This window comes from Narcine bancroftii, chromosome 1 (genome assembly GCF_036971445.1).
Source record: "Narcine bancroftii isolate sNarBan1 chromosome 1, sNarBan1.hap1, whole genome shotgun sequence".
NCBI classification, from domain to species: domain Eukaryota; kingdom Metazoa; phylum Chordata; class Chondrichthyes; order Torpediniformes; family Narcinidae; genus Narcine; species Narcine bancroftii.
In genome coordinates, this window is record NC_091469.1 from 103,436,027 (window position 1) to 103,452,062 (window position 16,036).

Genomic DNA, 16,036 nt, shown 5'->3' on the forward strand with positions numbered 1-16,036 from the left:
AGTATAGCCGCTTTCTTTGTGATTGCATCAACATGGAGGCACCAGGACAGATCCTCAGAGATGTTGACACCAGGAATTTGTCGTTGTTGACCATCTCCATTACTGAGCCCTCAATGAGGACTGGTCGTGTCCCCATGACTTCTTCCTGAAGACTACAATCATCTCCTTGGTTTTGCTGACATTGAGAACAAGGTTGTTGTCATTACACCATTCAATGAGCTGAACTATCTCCCTTCTGTACACTTCCTCATTGCCATTTGTGATTCTGCCGACATCTATGGTGTTATCAGCAAATTTGTAGATAGCATTGGAATTGTGCCTGGCGACACATTCGTGGGTGAAAAACAAGTAGAGCAGTGGGCTAAGCACACATCCTTGGGGTCAGCCTGTGTTGATAATCAGTGAGGAGGAGATGCTATTTTCAATTCGTACTGACTGTGGTCTTCTGATGAGAAAGTTGCAGAGGAGGGTACAGAGGCCTAGAGTTTGTAACTTTTTGACCAGCACTGAGGGAATAATGGTATTTAAGGCCGAGCTGCAGTCAATGAAGAGCAGCCGTATGTATGAATTGCTGTTTTTGAAGTGATCCAGAACTGAGTGGAGAGCCAGCGATATTGCATCTGCTGTGGAGATGCAATATCAGTATAGATTAATCATTGTCAGGTTTGGATCTTGGGATTGAACAGTGATGGTGAAAAATGGTTTTTGTATCTGAGGATCAAACAACCTTTCATCCACCAGCAATGTTTCCGTACATCTCACAGTGGCAGACCTGTAGCTACCAGTATTATATCATAATTTCATATAATAACTTATCTTCACCTGCTCTTTTCACAGACCCAAACATTAACACTGTACTTCAGTATCTGACCATACCAATTAGTATAGTGCTTCAGCATTAAATAATAAGACTTCAAACCAGCAATAATGCATCTGTGTTATATCTATGAATGTACATATTAGTGCAGGGCCTTAGTGTTAAACACCAACAGATCTGTACCCATCAGTAATATACCCCCAACAGATCTGTACCCATCAGTAATATACCCCCAACAGATCTGTACCCATCAGTAATATACCCCCAACAGATCTGTACCCATCAGTAATATACCCCCAACAGATCTGTACCCATCAGTAATATACCCCCAACAGATCTGTACTCATCAGTAATATACCCCCAACAGATCTGTACCCATCAGTAATATACCCCCAACAGATCTTTACCCATCAGTAATATACCCCCAACAGATCTGTACCCATCAGTAATATACCCCCAACAGATCTGTACCCATCAGTAATATACCCCCAACAGATCTGTACTCATCAGTAATATACCCCCAACAGATCTGTACCCATCAGTAATATACCCCCAACAGATCTTTACCCATCAGTAATATACCCCCAACAGATCTGTACTCATCAGTAATATACCCCCAACAGATCTGTACCCATCAGTAATATACCCCCAACAGATCTGTACTCATCAGTAATATACCCCCAACAGATCTGTACCCATCAGTAATATACCCCCAACAGATCTGTACCCATCAGTAATATACCCCCAACAGATCTGTACCCATCAGTAATATACCCCCAACAGATCTGTACTCATCAGTAATATACCCCCAACAGATCTGTACCCATCAGTAATATACCCCCAACAGATCTTTACCCATCAGTAATATACCCCCAACAGATCTGTACTCATCAGTAATATACCCCCAACAGATCTGTACCCATCAGTAATATACCCCCATTTTCTTGAGTGGCACTGAAATATCATAATTCTATTCAAACAGACCAAAATGCTATCAAGAGACAGAATAACAATCACTTTGTTATATATCTGAACACCACATGCAGGAGTCTTATAATGGTGAATGTAATAGAAACTGAATAAAAATTATTCTATATTAAAGCCTCATTCTCTCACTCACCCTCTGCAAACACTCCAGGATGCTCTGGTACATTTGATAAATATGTTTTGCAACCAGGACTTTAGTATCCATCTTCTCTATTTTATTCTCAATCTGACGGATGGTCTACAAATAAAGAAGCAAATAAAAAGCAACTGGAGATGGTAGTTAAAATGCTGTTGAGGATAAGTCTTCTGAGAAGATTCAAAGATTTAGAGAGATTAACCAAGGAGCAGGAAGAAAGTTAGAAAATGGGCTAGTTTTGCAATAAATTTAATTTTTAAAATATTTAGACATACAGCACAGTAACAGGCTATTTCAGTCCTCAAGTCTGTGCCGTCCAATTTACACCCCATTAACCTTCACCTTTTTGAACAGTGAAGGAAACCAGAGCCCACAGAGAAAACCCAAGCAGACACAGGGAGAACATATAAACTCCTTGCAGGTATTGCAGGACTTGAACCCCAGTCCGGTCCTAATCGCTGTCAGTGTAAAGGTGCTGAGCTAACCGCTACGCCAACTGTGCCACCTTTAAATTGTATTAAGTACCCTTTTTGTAAAAAGTTCATAAACTATTTATTTGCTGAGGTACAAACTGTTGAATGACCTGTCCTCCCATTCCTTATCCAATATGAAGCATTTTTTGAGAATCCAAAATAACACAGAAGAGGTCATCATGTTCATGCTAGTCCAGAAAGAGCTCTCCAAACTAATTCCACCTTCCAGGACTCACCCATAACCCTGTACAAACGGATCTTCAAATATATGGTTCAGAATTATTTGAATGTAACACATCCTTCTGCCTCTATTAGTTCTCATGCAGTTAGTTCCAGGCACAAACCACTCTCTGGCATAAAAATTATTTCTTCAACTTACTTCTCACCAATTTACCTTGATAAAAGGCTCAAGTCCAAAACATCAGTTATGTATTTTTACTTTTACTATATAAAGATCACTGTTTGATCTGCTAAGTTTCTCCTGCATTGTGTTTTTTCATCAGCCACAAAGGCTACAGATTTTCATGTTTTACTTTTCACTTCTCACCAATGCTGCCCAACCTTCTGAGTATCTCCAACATTTTCTGCTTTTAACATAACCTTAAGTTTAGCTTCTACAGCATCTGAATTCGAGGCTGAAAAGAACAGAGTACCCGGAGTGCTAAGGTTAGGTGATGCTGCCAGTGGGCAGTAGGTCGGTCAATCATGAATTTGTAATTCCAAAGACAGCCTCTGATACTGATTGAGTCTTTGGATCAAGCACAGGGTACTTGATCTCATATCAGAGGGATATCTGGCCGAAGTGAGGAGACACAGATATAAGGCACAAAACTAGATTCACAATGGCAGTGCTGATCGCTGGTCAGATGAGCTCGCTGGTGACAACCTTATGCAGAACTTTCAGACAGAATAAGAAAAGTATTTGACCAGAGGATAGTCATAATTTTTAAAAAATTTATTTAGAAATACAGCATAATAGGCCTTTCTGGCCCATGAAACCAGACTGCTCAATCACACCCAATTAACCTACAACCCCCATATATTTTGAAGTGTGGGAGGAAACTGGAGCACCCAGAGGAAACCCATGCAGATGGGGAGAACGTACAAACTGCTTACAGACAATGACAGTGTCGCACTAATCATGATACTAACCATGCCGCCCATGTTAAAAATATAATTGGACACAAACCTAATGGGATCTGGATTGAGAATGGATTACGGGCTTCACGGAGTATGAGACATGGAAGCCCAAGGTGTAGAAGAAAAATTAGGTGAATGGGCTGTGAAAGGGTAAAAATGATTAAGATGAGGAGTGGCTTGGAGCAAAGACTAAGGAAGAGAAATTTTGACAACGTAGATTGTGAGATGTTCAAGTGATGTAACATAATGGTGCAGAAGATGTAGAAGAGGGATACATTGTAGTCTGGTTGTTGATTGTGATGAAACAATGAAACCAAGTTAAGTAAAAATACAATGGTGGAGAAACTCAGCAGGTCAAACAGTGTACTTTACATAGCAAAGATCGATACATAACTAACATTTCGGGATTCGGCCCTTCATCAAAGCCAGGTTAAGTGTTCTTGCTAAGAGGGAGTTTAAAAAAGGAAAGACATAGCTTGCTAATTGTAGAACTGTCGTCATTGCTGCAATACTGGAAATCAAATGGACAATTTGCACCAGGAAGTTTCAACATTTACTTCACATAAGAGAATGTAGACAGATACTTCTATGTCGACAAGGCATGAAGGGTGGTTCTAATGCAGGCAAATGGGATAATTGTGGATGGACAAAAAGTTCTGATAGACTGTTTCTGTGTTGTATGATTCAATATTTCCATAATCTATGACTATTATCTTACAGATCTTTTTCTTTTGATGTCACATGGTGGCTATAATTTAACATCCTTCTGTTCAAATGTGCGACAAACTGACATAATCAGTTTGGGCAATTGAGTTCAACAGTTGAAGACAGACGAGCAGTTGATTGGGCAACCAAGTTCAAGTTTGAGACAAAAGGGTTAAAAAAGGAGAGACTCAACAGATAGCAGTTAATTGGACCATCGAGTTCAACAGTTGAAGACAGAGGTGCAATTGATTAGGTAATTGAATTCAACTTCAAGACAAAAGATTTGAAAAGGAGAGACTCAGCAGATAGCAGTTGATTGGCCAATTGAGGTTAAAAGATGACCCAATTTTAAGATCTTGTCCCATGTTGTGTCTGAAAATGAAAGTTGAAGACCTTGCTCCCATAATTTTTTTAATTTTATCTAGGGAATTCTCCCAAGACTTTAATAATAAATCATATATAGCTGATAGGAACTTTTTCCAATTCAGTTTAAAATCATAAATCATTCTTATTTTATTTATAGCAAAGTCTTTAGGAAGCCTCAACATTACAGAGTTCAAAAAACTCCTAATTTGTAGCTATCTAAAGAAATGATGTTTGGGAAGTTTACATTTAAAAGATAGTTGTTTGAATGAAGCTAAATTTTTAATCAATAAAGAAATCTTGACAAGCCATTCATGAAAAAAGAATTAAGTAATATAGGGCAAGCAAATAAAAATCTATTATATTCCAGCAGGGTGAGTGGCTGTGTAACACAGTAGTCCGAACCACTGCCTGTGCAGCTGGCCAAAAGCCGCGCAATGCTGCGGGCCAAACCATTGGCGAAGGTGACAGTAAATGGACAATTTAAATTAAAGCAGGTCAATTAGGCAGGGATGTCCACTATTTCCCTCATTGTTCACGTTAGCTATAGAACCACTAGCAGAACTGATAAGAACAGAAAATAAAGTAAGAGGGATAAAAATAAAAGAGAAGAAATATAAAATCAGTCTATTTGCAGATGACATCATAGTATACTTAACAGAACCAGAATTATCAATAAAAGAGTTACATAATTGAAGGAATATGGAGAAGTATCGGGGTATAAGATCAACGCAAATAAAAGTGAAGCAATGCCAATGAATAATGCTGATTTCACAAAGTTTAAGAAAGAATCCCCATTTAAATTGCAAACACAAGCAATCCGATATCTAGGTATTCAAATAAATAATAATCTAGGCCATCTATACAAATTAAATTATCAGCCATTAATGAAGAAATTTCAAGACGACTTAGAACATTGGAAAGATTTACCACTAACACTGATAGGAAGGATAAATTGCATTAAAATGAATATCTTCCCAAGGATACAATACCTATTCCAATCGTTACCAATTCACCTAACAGAGAAATTCTTCAAGGAACTAAAGAAAATAATAAGGAAATTCTTATGGAAAGGGGGGAAACCAAGGATAGCGCTAGATAAATTAACACAATGGTACAAACAAGGGGGCTTACAGCTATCAAACTTTAAGAATTATTATAGAGCAGCACAATTAAGATACCTATCAGATTTTTATCAAACAAGGGAAAAACCAGATTGGACCAGATTAGAGTTAGATAAAATAGGGGAGAAGGTACCTGAACATATACTATATAAGTGGGATGAAAAGCTGGTACAACATGGGAATTCACCAGTACTGCACCATCTGCTCAACATTTGGAAGAAGATTCACATAGAAAGGAAAAAAAACAAATTATCAACTACCAAAATTAATATTGACGCAAAATCAACTAATCCCCTTCACAATAGATAACCTTTCCTTTAAAGAATGGGAGAGAAAAGAGATCAAAAGAATAGAAAATTGTTTTTTGGGAAATAAATTATTATCTTTTGAGCAAATGAAGGACAAATATGGTGTAACTCACGGTACAATGTTTGCATACCACCAACTGAAAACCTACTTGAAGGACATATTGGGAAGCAGGCTGAGATTACCAGAAGGAAGCAATTTTGAATATGTGATTACAGACACAACGATAATTAAAAGATTTATAACAAACATGTACATAAAACTGTAAGAGAAAGAGAATGAGGAAATAAGCTGTAAACCCAAACAAAAGAGGGAACAAGATCTAAGCATAAAGATAAAGAATGAAACATGGGAAAAGCTATGTTCTGGAACTATGAGAAATACAATAAACATGATGTTACGCATAATACAATATAATTGGTTTCACAGGCTATACACCACGGACCAAAAGTTAAATAAATGGGACCCAACAGTATCAGATAGATGTTTTCGCTGTAAGAAGGAAACAGGAACAACAGTACATGCAATTTGGGGATGTGACAAAGTGGAAAAGTTTTGGGAAGATCTAAATCAGGTATTAAATAAAATCACAAAAAGCAACATACCAAAAAAATCCAGAGATTTTTCTTTTAAGTAATATAAGAAGTAAAGAACTTGGACTCGATTTGGATGGAGCACAAAAAAAATTTATTATGATAGCCTTAGCTGGAGCAAAAAAATGTATTATGTCAACCTGGAAATCAGAAGATAGCCTGAGAATACAGCAATGGTACATAGAAATGAATAAATGTATTCCATTGGAAAAAATAACATATAATTTAAGAAATAACATCACAGTATTCGAACAAATTTGGGAACCGTATATGGAACACAACAGAAAAGTCCTACCACGGACCTCCACCGCCTAAAATGTTAGAATGAGAAGAAGACGAAATGAACTGACCCAGTGTGTAAAAGTAGATGACACAAATTTCTTGTTTATTTTCATTGTGTGATGACATTGTTTAATGTATCACATAGGTTGAACGTTGAGTGGGTGGGGGGGGGGGGTGGTGGTGAAGGAGGGAGGGGGGAAAGGGGAGAAAATGAGACTGTGTATATTCAAGAGGGAAATGTTTATGTGTAGTTTGGTCAATATGGTTCATAGTGTGAAAAATTTAAAAAAATTTTTAAAAAGTAAATCAAAAGAAAGTTTTGGGAACAAAAACAGGAACAGCTTGGAAAATATCAAAAAACTTGGATACAATAATGCTCTCAATAACATGGATTTATTCTATTAAGGACATCAAGAGAGGAGACCACTGAGCCAAAGACTTCTTAACATAGTTCATTAAAGTAAGAAAATTCTCTTTAAACAAATTATTACAATTTTTAGTAATAGTAACACCAAGGTAATTGATTTTTAGCTATTTTAAAAGGGAGGATGGAATCTTGAGAGCCAGAAAAGTTCAATACAAACAACTCACTTTTCTGAAGATTTAGTTTATAACCTGAAAATTGACCAAATTGGTAAAGCAGTGACAGAATGGATGGAATCGAACAATCAGGGTCTGAAGTATACAACAGAAGATCATCCGCATATAAAGAAATCTTAAGAACATTCCCACCTCTTAAGATTCCAGAGATGTCATTAGATTGCCGAAAGGCCACAGCTAATGGTTCTATCGTGAAATTAAATAATAATGGGCTAAGTGGACAACCTTGCCGAGTTCCATGGTAAAGATTAAAGGATTTGGATTTTAAAGTGTTGGTAAAAATTAAGACAACGGGTGATAAATGCATCAATTATTTTGAATATTTTATTTTAGTTTTCAGCCACAATGCAAGGTTATAATTACATACATCAAAAATATTAATCATATATACAGTACATTGTGTTTGATATCCTGCCCCCCACCCCCTAACCATATAACCATATGACCACTTACAGCACAGAACAGGCCAGTTCGGCCCTACTAGTCCATGCCGTAGCAAATCCCCACCCTTCTAGTCCCACTGACCAGCACCCGGTCCATACCCCTCTAGTCCCCTCCTATCCATGTAACGATTCAGTCTTTCCTTAAATGTAACCAATGATCCCGCCTCGACCACGTCTGCCGGAAGCTCATTCCACATCCCCACCACCCTCTGCGTAAAGAAATTTCCCCTCATGTTCCCCTTATAATTTTCCCCCTTCAATCTTAAACCATGTCCTCTAGTTTGAATCTCCCCCTTTCTTAATTGAAAAAGCCTATTCACATTTACTCTGTCTGTCCCTTTTAAAATCTTAAACACCTCTATCAAGTCCCCTCTCGATCTTCTACGCTCCAGAGAAAAAAGCCCCAGTCTGCACAACCTTTCCCTGTAACTCAGACCCTGAAATCCTGTCACATTCTCAAAGCCCCAAAAGAAAAAAAAGGAACAGAATAGAAAGATTGGAATAGATTTAGCAAAAAAAAAGCAAGGATTTCCCCAGAAGTATTCTTCAAGCAGAATTCTTAACACATATATATGTGTGTGTGTGTGTGTGTGTGTGTGTGTGTGTGTGTGTGTGTGTGTGTGTGTGTGTGTGTGTGTGTGTATATAGATATGTATATAAAAGTCTCAAAATTAACATCTAACTTATAAATACAGGCACCCCTTTTACAAAGTAGTCTCATATTAATCTCTTCATCTCCTAGTATTCCTTACCAATTAATTAAAATTAATATAAATAAATTACCTCTTCCATTTATTAATGTATTTCAATATACTATTCTTTCATGTCTGCGCAAACTATCCTCCAATAATTCAAATCTTACTTCTGAGTTGTCTCTTGAAATCCAAATATTAAAGGATAAAATATTAATGAATTTAACCATACCACTGATTAATACATAATTGATAATAAGTAAGAAAGAAAGGATTACCCCTATTGGCATTGTTTAATATACAGAGCCACCCCGGTTTCATCTTGCATTCGTATGTGTGAGTTCTTAGACAACACATGGATGAAGGAAAAGATTCTTTACTTTAAAGTTGATGTAACAGCACGAAGAGGCATGCCTTAAGGTTACAACTCTCCATTACAAATCACACATATTGTGTGTCAGCCCCCTGCTGGCAGCCAGGTCTAATCAAACATTGCTAGTTAAATTGCAACCATGATCTCTATCGTTATATCTCCCTTTCTTAAAACAAAACTAACGTTTTCTTTATATAACTCTGAAATTTTAACTTTAACACCAAGAACTTACATTTTCATTATTATCAACATTGTTAACTTTTTTTAAACTTGTGTGTTCACATTTACATACACTAAAACTTGAAGAGCAAATAAGATAGCACTACTTCATTCTATAACAGGAGTCCCTAACTTTGCTCAATGAGTCTCTTAGGGTTCACATGACTTGACAATCTTCTGATTGATTGTCCTTGAATCTGATTTGTTGCATCAGATGATGTCTTCTCAGATGTGCATTCAGGTTGTTCAACAGTATCTATCTTTCCATCTACTGTGATTGGTAACAATTGAAGGTCTTGCCAATTTCTTCACAGAACAGCACCTTCATCTGCCTCAATGGTCCATAAGTTCATTTTGTTTTTTAGTCTTGCTTGGTCGCCAGTATGGAGTTCCAGTAGGTTTTTTGTTCCTCTGTCTAAGTAATACTTTTGCTTTTCTTTCTGATGTTCTTTGAACTTCCTCACTTTCTTCCCCTCTTTTGTTTTTAGGAGGTTCTCCTAAATGGGTAGGTTTGATTTTGGCATACATCCCATAAGGAGTTGTGCTGGTCACATACCACACTCGAGCGGCATTGTGTAGTATACTAACATGCTCTTGCAGAAGTCCATTCCACGGTCTTTTGTCTTGTTCATCAGTCTTTTCACTGTCTGTACTGATTTTTCCACTAGACCATTGGACTGTGGAAAATGAGGACCTGACATGGTGTGTACAAAGTCCCACTCTTTGGCAAACTGTCGGAACTTTAAATTGCAAAACTGGGGTTCATTGTCTGTGAAGTCCTCGCTTGCCACACCATGTCTTGAGAATGTGGCTTTCATACCTGTTATTACAGCATCTGCAATGGTGGTGTTCAATTTACACACCTCTGGATACAGGGAGTAATAGTCTGTGACTACAAGATAGTCCTTCCCTTGACATTTGAATAGGTCAGCGCCTACCTCCTGGTAAGGTCTGTATGGTGCTGGGTGTGGCTTTAGTGGTTCTGCAGGATTGCTTGCTTGATATTTCTGGCATATTGTACAGTTTGACACTTAATTTGTTATATCATTGTTGATTCTTGGCCAGTACATCACCTCTCATGCTCTTTTCTTACACTTTTCAATTCTGAGATGTGCTCCATGGATCCTTTTTAGTCTCTTTACTCAGACTCTTTGGTATAAGGATTTTACTTCCTTAGTAGATGATGTCTTCAACTACTGATAGTTTTGCCCTGCAGTTCCAGTACTTTGAAATGTCAGGCGTCTCAGTGTTTCCTCTTTGTTTGTCTCTGACCTTGAGTTCCATTTTTGCATCTGATATGGGCAGTACACTTGTGATCATGTCCATGAAGGCATTCACGTCTTCATCCACTTTGGTGTTTGTGTGCTCTCTTGTGTCAACAGCTCTAGACAACGTGTCTGCTGTGTTCAATAGCTTATCTGGAGTGTGCGCTACATTCAGTGTATAGTGTTGCAGCCTAATCATCATTCTTTGTATTCTCAGTGGACATTCATTTAATGGCTTTTGGAACAATGCAATCAAGGGCTTATGGTCAGTTTCTACACTGATTGCTTCTCCTGACACAAACTGATGAAATCTTTCACAGGCGTATGTGATGATGAGCAGCTCCTTTTCAATTTGATCATATTGTGTCTCCGCGCCTGTCATTGAGTGTGATGCATATGCAATAGGTTGCCAGTCATCATATTTTTGCAGAAAAACTGCACTGAGCCCACTATGTGATGTGCCTAATGATATCTTGAGGGGTCTCACTGGGTCGTAAAACCTCAGAACTGGTTCCTCTATGAGCAGTTTCTTTAGTTTGCTCCATGACTTTTCATGTTCATGATTCCACTTCCATTCAATGTTCTTTTCTGTTCGTCTTCTCAATGGAGCCATCTTTTCTGAGAGGTTGGATATGAATTTAGCCATATAGTTGACCATTCCATTGAACCTCTGTACATCCTTTTTGCATTGTGGCCTTGGCATGTTCCCAATGGCGGACATCTTTCTGGGATCTGGTCTGATGCCCTCACTGCTTATATCTCCTACAAATTTTTAATTCTAACACCCTGAGCTGGCATTTCTCTCTATTCAGCTTCAGTTTGCTTTCCTTGTTGCTTCCAGCACTTTCCTTAGTCTCTCATCATGCTCCATTCTTGTGGTTCCCCATACTATGATTTCATCCATTGAGGTATCAACTCTATCCAGGTGCTCATAGACCATATAGATAATTTTGTGAAACACTTCAGGAGCTGAGACAATTTTGAATGGTCACCTTAGGAATCTGTATCTGCCAAATGGATTAATGAACATGCACAGTCTTGAATTTGCTTCATCCAGTTTTAACTGCCAAAATCCTGATGATTCACATGTCAAAAGCTTAACGTGTTCTCTCTTTATTGCTCTCTTTAGTTTTCTTGGATCCAAGCAAATTCTAAGCTTTCCATTCTTTCTGTCCACAACAACAAGTGAACTTACCCACTCCATTGGCTCATCTATCATCTGAATCACGTTCAGGCTTTCCACCCTGTCCAACTCTGCTTTTAGTCACTTTTGAAGCGCAAATGGAACATTTCTGCATGGATGTATTATCGGTGGCATGTGTTTATCCACTTTGATCATGTGTTCTCCTGGAAGGCAGCCGAGACCCTGAAATAGGTCATTGTACTCCTTCATGAGTTCATCATAGACTGTCTCTCCTTCACTTTCCACAACGAGGACTCTTTTTACCAGGTTCAGTTTCTCTCAGGCTGTTAAATTAGTATGTTCTGTATATCCTTTGGTACCACAATGAATACTAGCATGTGCTCTTTCTCCTTGTGTTTCACTTTGACTATGGATTCTCCTTGCACTGGTATATCGGTACCTGAATATCCTGACACCATAACTTTTGTTCTTGGTCTTGGTCTAATCTTCTTAAAATCAGTCTCTGATATTACATTAATTTGTGCTCCAGTATCCAATTTAACTGAAATTAATATGTCAATCACTTTTAATCTCAACATCCAGTCTCTGTTTTCTTTCTGGTTTTCAGTCACAACATCTACATAGAATTCCTCTACCTCCCTTTCATCTACTGCATGAACCTTGCTTTGTTGTACTTGATTCCTACAGCAACGGGCATAATGGTTGCTTTTGTGGCACATATAGCATGTTTGACCATATGCTTGACATTTTATTGGTATGTGTTGTGTACCGCATTGACGACATGGCTTTCGATTGTCCCTTTCATTTTTGTTCACTGGCCACACCTCTCTTTTCCTTTTGGTGCACTTTTAATTAAACAGTTTATATCTGTTCTTGCTCACTGCATCCACATTGCAGTTAGTTTCACTTAACAGCTCTTTTTCCTGCAATTTTACCGTTTCTGCAGCTCTACAGAGTGCTATGGCTTTTTCCAGGTCTAGATTTTGCTCTCTTAGCAGTCTTTCCCTTAGACTGGAATACGACACACAAGTCTATCTTTTATCTGCGAGTCAGTCAGTCCACCAAATTCACACATTTGCTTCTGTTTCTCAATTCGGTTACATACTGATCAATACTTTCTTCCATCTTCTGTATATATGTGAAAAATCTGTGCCTCTCAAACACCTGTGACCCTGGATTAGGAATAATAATGGCAATGTGTTTATTATCATATTCATTGTATAATGTAACTTGCAATGGAATTCTTGTGCTTAGCTGAAAGGATATTTTGTTCACTGAAAGGGAAAAGGAAAGGTTACCAGAATATAGCAGCAGAAGGGAAGGGGGCTGGGGGTACAGTGTACAGAGGCTCGTAGATGATAGGTGGAACCAGATGAGGAGATGATGGGCTGATGGAACCATGTGGAGGGGAAGGAGGGAATGGAACAGGTGAACAAAGGGAGAAGAAAATCAGGTGGGCAGGTGAATTGTGTATGGAAGAAAAACATTAAGGCTGCGTGTTAATGAAAATTCAATGTTCACACTGTTGAATTGTAAACTACAGAAGCACAATACGAGAAGTTAAGATAAAATTATGTTGCTCACAGTTATGCTAGGTTTCAGTTGAATATCAGAGGAAACCAAATCTGGAGTTGGTTTTGGACAGAGAATTAAAATGTCAGCTGGAAACTCAGAGGATCATCTTTGCAGACTGAACTGAGGTGTTCTACAAAGAAGTTGCACAATATGTGCTTTCAGTACATAAATAGATGCTTTGTTGTCTGTTTTTTTATAACAGGTGAACAATAGTCTTCAAACAATTTTGATTCACATCAGGATTGTTTGGGATCCTGATCTGAAGCCTCGTTGATTGTCTTGAACTGCTGATTGATAGCAGTGCCTGGTAATTATTTGGAGATTTCATATCATCCTGGTGTGTAAATAAATTGTCTGAGCTATCTCTTTGCACATGAGAAGATATACTGCCAGTTGCTACTGATATGCATGCTTTGGTAAAGTACTGTTGACAAATTGACAAATGTGGTGGATACAACGAACAAATTTTCAAAATATAACAAAGAGAGATACCTGAAGATCATTGTGCTCTCCTTCATCAAACTGTGTCTCCTTCTTCATAGACTTCAAGGTTTGCATTAGGTCTATCAAAATTCTTTGTCTTTTCTTAACCTCATAGCAATTTAGATTGTATAGGTTTACTGTGTCATATAAGCGCTTATTCAGCAACTCCTTGGAATCCTATTTTTTAAGAAAAAGCAGACTGAGAGTGAAAAACTTGCCAAATTCAAGAAAATGCATATTGAAAATATTCTTTCCTTGACATTGGTGCTCATCCATTAGGTCTTTGTTGTCCCTTTTTTTTAAATGTGTTCAACGATAGAATTCTACTGTTCAAATACTACAATGCTACAGTGATGTGTTCCTGAATCTGCTTCAAACAGATTCTGTAAATTTCCGAGAGAATCTGAAGTTGGGAAATTCAAGGTGACAACTCTGGGTCTATTTCTGAAGGGTTCATCACATGATTACAACCCTCCACTATCTTGCAACCACTTATTTATCATTGGTTCATTCTCTACTTTCCCACAGTCAACGGGAACAAGTTAATCACTGGAATCATTGTACAGTTCAGAAGCAGGCTCTTCAGCCCACCGAATCAACAACAACCCTCAATCAAGCATTTTACATCAATCTAATTTTATTTTTCCCCATATTTCAATCAATTTCCACTAGATTTGATACCAGTCATCACTAATTAATCAGGACTGCTTATCATAGTGCTATCTATGAGAGAAAATGTCACCTTTTTTTAATGCTCCAATTAGTTTTCTCCAGAGACTCTGCGGGAAGGATTTAGCAAGGGTTAGGACACAAAGTGAATGTATAGTTAGGGCAAGTTTAGGTCAAATATTTAAGTAAACAACACAAGTCCAGTTGCAAAGCAGACATTGACATGAAAAGTTTGGAAATCTCAGTTGCAAATATTTTGATACCAAGAGCCTGACTGATAAGACAGATGAATTTAAGGTTTGTATCAACATAAGGGAATCTGATATTGTTTTAATTTCTAAAACATGAAAGATGAGCAAGACTGGCAACTCAACATTCCAGTGTATAGAAATTTCAGGCATGAAAGGGACAGATATAAAAGAGTTTTTTTGCATTATTTTTCAAGGAAACAAATCACTGTAGTACAGAGGGAAGCTGCCTTTAAAGGCTCTTCAAATGTCCATGTGGGTGGAAGTTAGAAATAAAAAATGGGCAATTACTTGGTTGGGATTATACAACAAACCCATCAACAATCAGCAGGAGATGGAGCAGCAGATATGCAAGCAAATCACAGAAAGATTAAACAAGGGTCTAGTGCAGTACACAATAGTGTTGGAGAAACTCAGCAGGTCACACAGCATCCATAGGAAGTAAAAGGCAGTCAGCGTTTTGGGCCTGAGCACTTTCTGAAAAGACCTGTTGTGTTTCTCCAGCACTGCTATGTTCTGCGTGTAACAGTAATAGTCATTCTGTGTCAAAACATCATTCCTCTTGTCCCATTGACCTGCACCCATTTCATAACCCTCCAGAATCAGAATTTATTGTCATGAACAAATCACAAAATTCAGTGTTTTGCGCCAACATTACAGTGCAAAAATTCATATTTATGAACCATCGTACAACAATTATATATAATAAAAATAGTAGTTCATGAAAATAAGGCCGTGTATTTGGTTATTAATCATTCAGGAGTCTAATGGCAGCGGGGAAGAAGCTGTCCCTGTGCCGCTGAGTTCTCATCTTTAGGCTCCTGTACCACCTCCCTGAGGATAGCAGAGTGAAGAGGGCATGGCGTGGATGGTGGGGGTCTTTGAGGATAGAGGTTGCTTTTTCAAGACACCGTCTCATATAAATGTCCTCGATAGAGTGAAGTCTGGTGCTTGTGATGTTGTAGGCCGAGTTAACAACCCTCTGGAGTTTTTTCTTGTCCTGAGATATGGTGCCTCCATAACAGTGATGCAACCAACCAGAATGCTCTCCACGGTTCACCTGCTGATGTCTTCAAGAGTATTCGGTGTGTGACGGATTATATTTTATATTATATATAGATATGTTTTTCAAGGGGATAGATTGTGGGCATAGTGCAGGTCACAAACAAATACAAACACTTCACAAAATGGATCTCATTTAAAATGCAAAAGCTTTGCTGAAAGTGAGACATGCAGGCACCAAAAGCCTTTACAAAGACAATAAAACAAGGAGACCGTTTTGCTAAAGAATTTCAAAAGCAGGATTAAATGGATTATTGTTTTGAAAACAACAGATGAACTGACTCAGAAGTTTGGGTCCGGTGCCACAATCTGTCTGTTTGCAGTTTGCTGTTCTAAG

The 16,036-nt window shown here is 38.1% G+C and overlaps 1 protein-coding gene across 2 annotated transcripts in view; it reads right to left on the bottom strand.

Annotated features, from left to right (window-relative positions):
* The window catches only part of LOC138761980 (coiled-coil domain-containing protein 183-like), a 111,676-nt gene that overhangs the window by 63,094 nt on the left and 32,546 nt on the right, over positions 1–16,036 (bottom strand). Inside the window, exons 4-5 of one of the 2 annotated variants that reach the window (XM_069935053.1) lie at positions 13,730–13,897; positions 1,938–2,042 (exon numbers count right to left, since the gene is read on the bottom strand). In XM_069935053.1, coding sequence (XP_069791154.1) covers positions 1,938–2,042; positions 13,730–13,897 — 273 coding nt within the window. The remainder of the gene's footprint in view (positions 1–1,937; positions 2,043–13,729; positions 13,898–16,036) is intronic. The other variant, XM_069935062.1, reaches the window with a different exon arrangement.